This window comes from Octodon degus, unplaced genomic scaffold, assembly GCF_000260255.1.
Source record: "Octodon degus isolate 3935 unplaced genomic scaffold, OctDeg1.0 scaffold00167, whole genome shotgun sequence".
Classification (NCBI taxonomy): Eukaryota; Metazoa; Chordata; class Mammalia; order Rodentia; family Octodontidae; genus Octodon; species Octodon degus.
The window spans coordinates 3,701,253-3,709,245 of NW_004524743.1; the positions used below are offsets into that span (position 1 = coordinate 3,701,253).

Here is a 7,993-nt window from a genome sequence, read left to right on the forward strand (position 1 = left end):
TTTTTTGTATTTTGTGCAAGGTCTCATTACACAGCTCAGACTCACAGTGATTCTCTTGTTTTCAGCCTCCCCAGTGCTAGGATTACAGGTGTGCACCACCACGCTCAGACTTGGTCAACAACTTAGTGTGCATCGTGGGCAGGGCTTGTGCAACATATGGGCCCAGGGTATGATCCCACTAGGGATTTGTGCTTGCCAAAGCAGGCCCTTCATCTGCTGAGCTGAGCTCAGGCCCTTGTGCTTGCCAGGCAAGCACTTATTCTACTGAGCTATCTCCCCGGCCCCGAAAACCCAGTTCTTAAACCACCTTCTTTCTGAAGTCTTCCCTGACTCCTAGAGATATAAATTTACCTCCTCCCCTGTGCTGTCTCTGTACCTTTGATGTCCTTTAAAATTGCTACACAGTCATTTACTTTTATGTCTGTCTCCCCATCTAGGTACTTTGCTCTTTGGGAACTGAGTTCCTGGCCTTTTTTTTTTTTTTTTTTTTAAATCCATATCATTTGATGCTGACCCTAAAAATAAGATTTACTGTACTGATTTATATGTCATTAGAGCCACATTCTCCACAGGCCTACACTACGGTGAGCTGAAGTTGGTCTCCGTGAATGGCTCCACATCCAATTTCCCCCTTGGTTTGCCCTGATGACCTAGAGGTTTCCTTGTAAAAATGTAATATCTCCTTTCTCCTTTCTCTGATAAAGCCTTCTGAAGCCAAAGCAAAGGCGATTGAAAAGATTGACAATCTTCTTGAATTGTACATGGGAATTCGAGATATTGATCTAGGTAAGACTGTACTATTTTATTTTTTGAAAATTTGTATTTGAAAATATTTAATGAGTGCATGTTTGCAGTACATAACTGTCACATTTGTTCGGGGAGTTGGTGTGTGTGTGTGACATGTCTCCTTCCTTTCTGCCATCTCTTGCTTTCTCTCTGTTTTACAAAAATTGACTTTTAAAAGTCTTATTTTTTTTTTTTATGAGTAGAATATATTTATTGAGGGAAAGAAAGCTCTTGTCCAAGAGAGGTACAGGAAGGGGGCCCGAATGGGTTGTCCCTGGGAAGCTGTCTGTTATAGGGACATTTATAGTATAAATCCATGTGGGGCTATGGTGGAAAAAGGGGGAACACATTAGGTGGATGTGGGGTGGGACAAAACTATGGTCAACCAATGGGATTACAATCACCTTTGCTCAGGTAAAATTAAGTCCGGGACCAAATGGGCAAGCGAGTCACATCCCAAGGGGGCATGAATGTAAAACAGGAGCCATCAGATAAGGATTTTTCCTGACTTTCTCAGGGTGAAGATCAATCATGGATGCTAATCTTTAGGGAGGTCAGCATTTGTTTGCTCTTTGGTCTTTAGGTCTGGCTCACAGCAGGAGCATCTGTCCCTCCCACAGTTGCAAGGTATCTTGTCTTCTGTGTTATCTCCTTCGAGGGCCTGTCCTAGTCTGACTGCATGTAACACTTTTATCTAATTTGGCTGTGTGCAACGTTCCCCCCTCTGAAGAAGTAACTGAACTGCCATGAGGGAAGCATGGGTGATGACCACTCTGTCTTCTACAGGCTGAAAGGGGTCATAGTTGTTGACCAGCAGTCAGATATATTCTTCAAAGTTTCTATCTAAAGGCCCTCAATAGACACCAGACATTTTTATCTTGGGTAGACAGATAGCTCTGAATCTGGAGAAGACAAAGCTGAAGAAACAGTTAAACATGCATATGCCAAATAATAAGATCAACAGGATAATCATGAATATAGTAAAAAATGATTTTTACCAAGGAGACAGTAATGACTTCCCATAAAAATGATAAAGATAGGGTCCAGGGGACCTCAGCATATAAAAACACTAGTTAGAAATTTTTGTAGGTCAGTTGGCAGAGATCTCTTGAATGTGAGGTTTAATCTCTTTTTTATGTTCCATGGCCACTGGGTATGGTCTCAAACTGGCCTACTCTTATGTCTCACCAACTCTGTTACTACTGGGGGCACATGAATTGCCAGACCGAGGGACAACACAGAGCACTCTGCAGTTTGTAAGTGGGGCCCCTGGCTGGGTAACTGCCAAAAAATGGGCATGAGCTACTATCAGACATCTAACAGGCTTTTTTCTAGAGGTGAAGACCCATGATCTTATCAATCTGAAACTTTTTGATCCTATAATGAACACTTTTTTTTTTTTCCCCTAGCAGTTTTGGACATTTTTCCTTGCAACATCCCTTCTCTGTCTGGATCCAGGGAAGCATGACTTTTTTCCCGTTTTCTGACTGACCCTTATTTCTGTAGGCTGCCAGTATCACTATTTTCATTTTTTGTTTATAATTCCATTCTGTATCCTTTCTTTATTATCAAACACTTTCTGGGCAATTTCTTTCAACTGAGACAAATTTATTTCTGCAAACCCTTCTACCTTCTGTGCTCGTGTCAGATACCCGGGGTACACTAAGCAAGATACAACTTTTCAGTTTTAAGGCCTTAAAAGTGTCTCTATGGACAAAATTTGATGGATCCCAGTTAAAGGAATCTTAATCTAGCATATTTGTTATAGATTTTTCCCTGCATGATTACCTAGATTTTGGAATCTTTTAGGAAAGTACAAATTTTTTAAGAAATTGGAGCATGGATAATCAAAGCATGAATACTTGAACTAACATACTGGCTTATAGACTTCTTTACTTATGGAGTCTGACAGTTTGTTATAAGCCTCTCTAGCTTTAGTTAAGAGAGGTCACACATGTATTTACTATCAACATGGAGTGCCTGCATTACATCAGAAATCAAGCAGATGAACACACACTTATCATGAAATACACAGCATTCAGTCAGATTAAACCAATGAAATACCTTTTAAATCTTGTACATGACCCAACAATATATTACATTTGTAAAAAAAATCTGTCTCAGCATCATTGTTTAATAAGCAACCTGAATATATTGTAGTATCTCAGTTATAGCTAAAGAAATATCTCTTTTAATATTTGTTTTTATTGAGGTACCATGACTGGAAGGAAGGTCCAGGTTGGAGAAGGACAAAGAGACCTGTGCCAATGTCTAGCAATAGGCTGGGTTGTTTTCTCATCATGATTACTCAAGACTCCTCCGTGGTAGAGATAACAATCTGGCCAGAGGGAGGAGGCAGGCCCAGGGCCCTTCACTCCTACTGGATCATCTGGGAAGCTGAGTCTGAGCTCTGGGGCCTCCCCTCAGAGTGCAGTCTCACTTCCAGTGGTAGCCTTGGCAGTCAGGGCATGGCTTGGGGCCTCTTAAGGCGGTCCCTCTTATGCTGGATGGCCTGGCTTCTAACAGCAGTAGCAGATGAACCTCATCATCGTTGAGCTCTTGTTGGAGCCAAGAGAATCAGACTTAGGGTCTGTTTTGAGGCTGCAACAAAGGCAGCCATTTTTTTAATATCTCTCTCTGTCTTTTTTCTCCTCCCTTGTTTTCTCCCAGTTCCGATTATAGGATGCTAAGGAAGCAGTTTTTACTACAGCGTCAAGTTATCTAAACTTGAAATCTATCTTTTGTAGCTCCTGAACGTATCTGTAAGAGTAGTCTGTCTCTCTATTTAATTAGCATCTCAGGAAGTATATGTTACTGGTGCCTTTATTAAACATTACAAGACACCAGAGGAGTGTTCATCTTTCTCCTGCTAAATAGCTAAAATTTAAAATAACTAGAAGGTTCTAGTTCTTGGACCTTCAAAAATACACACTTGAAGAAAATGTCTTTTCCAGTCTCCTGCCTGGCTATTAGGCCAGCAGGGCTTTGATTGCTTGGGCTCCAGTGGAACAGGTAGTTCTACTGGTTGTCTCTCTTTTGACTCTTTAAAATTAACAATATAATATTCCTCTCCAAATGCAGTAGCAGCTTGTAATGCTGCCTGTATTTCCATAAAAGTCAAAGCTTGGTTTTAAGATTAATATTACATACAGGCATATATATTTTCTAAGTCTGAGCTGGCTAAAAATCCCATTTTACAAAAGTTTACATAAAATCTAGGAGGCTTACTAACATTACTCTCTTTAGCGCTATTGTCTAAATTCAAGCAAGGAATATCAGTGCATTTAGCAACTAGCTCAAACACAACACATACAAGTAAAACAGTCAAAAAATGTCCCATTAAAGAAGTACCATAACCTTATAACATTTCCATGTTTTAACTTAGATTTACCAACAACATTTTGACCAACATTTTAACAAAACCGTAACAAGAGAAAGCATAAGCAATTGTAAGCAATTTTAACAGAACTATATGAGACAAAACTGTATGAGGCAAAGCATGACAATTATGAGCAATGAACAAAGACATCAACATTTGAAGCATAACAGTTTGTTACCTGAGCAAGTCCCAATCCAGAATTGATGAAAGAAAAGCAAACTCATACCTCCGTCCAATGATCTTGGTGGGAAACTCCAAATGATACAGGGAGAAAAACTGAACTTGGGTGGATGACCTCCAAATGATACACGGAACGTCCAAATGATATAGGGGAAAATGATCTCCCGACCAGACCTGGACGAGTTCGTGTTCTCTAAAACCGAAGAATGAATTTTAGGAACAAACGGAGGTTATGAGCAGAATATATATATTGAGCGAAAGAAAGCTCCTGTCTGAGAGAGGGACAGGAGGGGAGCCCTGAGCGGGTGGTCCCCCTCACAATTTTTAATTAGGTAGAGCTAATGGTTATTTAGCCTCAGTTACAGTGAGAGCCAATATACCTTTCAAGATAAAGCAGTTGTGGAAGGCTGAATACAAGAGCAAACATCGGGCTAATGAAGACCAGCAAAGGCCTGGTCCTTTTCACTGGCCAGTTGTGAAGTGTTAATGCCGCTTTAAAAACCCCTCAGTTCTTATTCTGTATGTTGTGAGTAGTAGCATTGCCTTCAGTTTTGTTTGGTAGATTTAAAAATATATGAGAATAATTTCATAAATGATGCACGTGATCATTTTCATTATCTGGTTCAATGTACCTGCACATTTATGATACGCAAGTTGGGCACCATTTAGTAGGTTGATGGAAACCCTCCAACCAGTGAGTTAGAAATATGGAGAAAAAGGATGCCCTGGACACGTGACTGACCCAGGCGCTGAGCAGCTGAACTTCTGGCACTTTGAGGATATCAGGGATGTCCAGACAGGTCTTGATTTATCCATTAAGACTCCCAGTTGCAAATGACTAAAACCAGAACAGAAAGCCTAACTCTACCTGGTATACGGAGAAAGGGAGTCGTTTTAGTCTAGTAGTACTGAAAGTTCTTTCTTTCTGTATTTCCACTGATCTCCCATTTTCCCTGAAGGATTATCACAAGAGCATTGAAGCAGATTTAGCTTACAGCTTGTGGTTGGCCTGGACTCGCAGTTCTGGAATTGGGCAGTATGCTGTTTTATGAACTAGGAAGGTGCTTGGAGGAGCCTGGGAGGCGCTGGCCCCCCATCAGCAGGAAAGGGCCAAAGGATGCGGAACACGGGTCATTGCCAGCTCCTGACCCCAGAAAGGCAAGGCCAGGGGACGTTTCCTGATCTTGCCAACTAGACCGGGTGGTGTGGGGTTCCTGGCTTCTTGGGAGGTCAGACATACTTCAGCTTTGGCTTGGCGAGGTGGAACTTCAGCTTTGGTGGCCCTGTTTTAGTTTGGTCTTTCGGGTCTTGTGCAGCTCTCAGTCTAACCTGGTCCTCCAGGTGACACGAATTCCTGATCTTACAACAAGATTAATGACTTAGGAAGGCAGGAGTAAGAGATTGGCTGAAGAGTGGCAACTGCTACTGAATTAGGAATTTGTACCCTTCAGGTAGGATTAGAAAGAACTATAATTCAAAATGTAAGATTAATTTGGCAGAAAGATGAGTAATTTACCTGTATGCCTGGTTTTCTTGGCTTTCTGAAATGTTATTTTATTTTTATTTTTACTTTTTGCAGTATGGAGGATTGAACTCAGAAACTTGTGCTTGCCAGGCAGGCGCTTAAGCTGCTGAGCTATCTCCCCAGCCCTTGAAATGTTATTTTTAAATGCAAATAACAGCGACATGTTATTCTGAAGCTTTTCAACGTAAATTAATACTAAAACATTAAAAATGATGTAGACATGAAATTACTTAAAACAGAATACCACAATGGATTAGGGGATGTTTATTGTTCATAAATAGAACATAATTCAAGTAGACTTTTTGGTAGGGAAGTAGCTCTGGGGGAAGCGAGTCACTTGGTTGTACAGCTGTGCTTTGCAGGTTTGCCACCAACCAGTGTCAGCATGAGCTGCCTTGTCGTGGACAACATCACAGGGGGGGAGTAGTCTATAAGGTCTTGTGTCACTTGGTCCAACTCACTAGAGAGTTGATCTGTAGCTTTTGGTGGGAATATTTAAGCCAACTGTGTAAGATGCATGTAGAATGATATCTGATGATACCAATTTGGAAGTTTGGAGGTCATACTAGTAGCAGTTTCAGAATTTTAGGAGTTGTAATTAATTAAGAGATCCAGAAATGTGTGTAAAGGGAATTTGGTTTTATTTTATTTTATTTTAATTTGAAGAGTGAAGACAGAAGCAAAAAGAAATAGAAAAAATGACAGAAACAGGGTAACATACAACAATACATATGTTACAGATTTTCACAACAGGGATAGCTAATTAACAATGGTTGCCATATTATCTATTTTTTCATTTTAATGAGAAAAACGATAAAATAACAATGAAACAATTTTAAGACAGGTTAGTAGGACAGTTACAATAATTAATACATTATATATTGTTGTGTTCCTAGTAGTTATTCAGAGGACAAGATGGAGACATGATATCTTGCCTAAACAATATTAGTATAAACGGAAAGGGAATTTGGATGGTAGTTTTTTAGTCTTTTCTTATAAAACCAGGTAATTATTTTTAAAAAAGTATACAATAAGGGCTGGGGAGATAGCTCAGTAGAATAAGCGCTTGCCTGGCAAGCACAGGGGCCTGAGTTCAATCCCTGGTTCTGCAAAAAAAAAAAGAAAAAAGAAAAAAATCTTCCAAAAAGTGTACAATAATGATATTTTAGCATACTGATAATTACTTTTTTTTTTTTTTTTTGCAAGGGTCATTTTCTTTTCTTTTTTTCATTAATAATTATAAAAACTTTGGTGGCGATGATAGAAACCATTTTCAGAATCGCCACTAGAGGTCAGCACTTAGCTGCCATATGTGGGCATAAAAATTTAGCAGAATTATTTTTGTCAGATTGAATTCAAGTATTAATTTTTTTATCCTAGACCTGCTCACTGAGCTACATCCATAATCCTTTTTTACTTACAGTTTTTTGAGACAGGGCTTTGCTAAGTTGCTGTCCTAGTTACTTCTGTGTCATTGCTGAGACGGAATACTTTACACTCAGGGGGAACGGTTTGATTAGCTCACAGTTTGGCTCTAAGGCAGGGTGGCCCATGGCAGAGGGCAAGCGCTCGTGGCAGTTGAGGGGGCAAAAGACAGTAAAAGCAACAGGAGAAGTGAAGGGTGGAACAAACCTCTATCTGACCTTTTTATTTTATCCAGACTGCTGGGATTAGGGCAGTGGACTGATTCAGTCAGTGGACTAATATGCGATAACCCACCCTTAACCCTAGTACCTTTAATCTCAGCCTTGCACTATGAGCCAGTCACACTCTCTAGATTCAGCTGCCTCCCCAAAGACACCCCCCATGACTGCATGGGGCTTTGGGGGGACTGTACTTACAAACTTAACAGACATTAGTTGCCCAGCCTGGACTTGATTTTGTTTGTTTGTTTATTTGTTCTTGTGGTACCGGGAATTGAACTCAGGACCTTGCACTTGCCAGGCAAGCACTTATTCTACTGAGCTATCTCCCTGGCCCTCTGGACTTGATTTTGTGATCCTCCTGTCTCAGCTTCCCACTGTGCTGGGATTACAGGGTTGTGCTATTACACCTGGCTAAGTATCAAATATTATTATAATATATTGTAGATCTATTATAGTGGATAGATAAAAATCATGTTA

At 40.2% G+C, this 7,993-nt stretch overlaps 1 protein-coding gene across 2 annotated transcripts in view; it reads left to right on the forward strand.

The window, feature by feature from the left end:
* The window catches only part of Gipc2 (GIPC PDZ domain containing family member 2), a 77,298-nt gene that overhangs the window by 60,298 nt on the left and 9,007 nt on the right, over positions 1-7,993 (forward strand). For both annotated transcript variants that reach the window (XM_023703290.1, XM_004643173.3), the window contains exon 5: positions 705-786. In XM_023703290.1, coding sequence (XP_023559058.1) covers positions 705-786 — 82 coding nt within the window. The remainder of the gene's footprint in view (positions 1-704; positions 787-7,993) is intronic.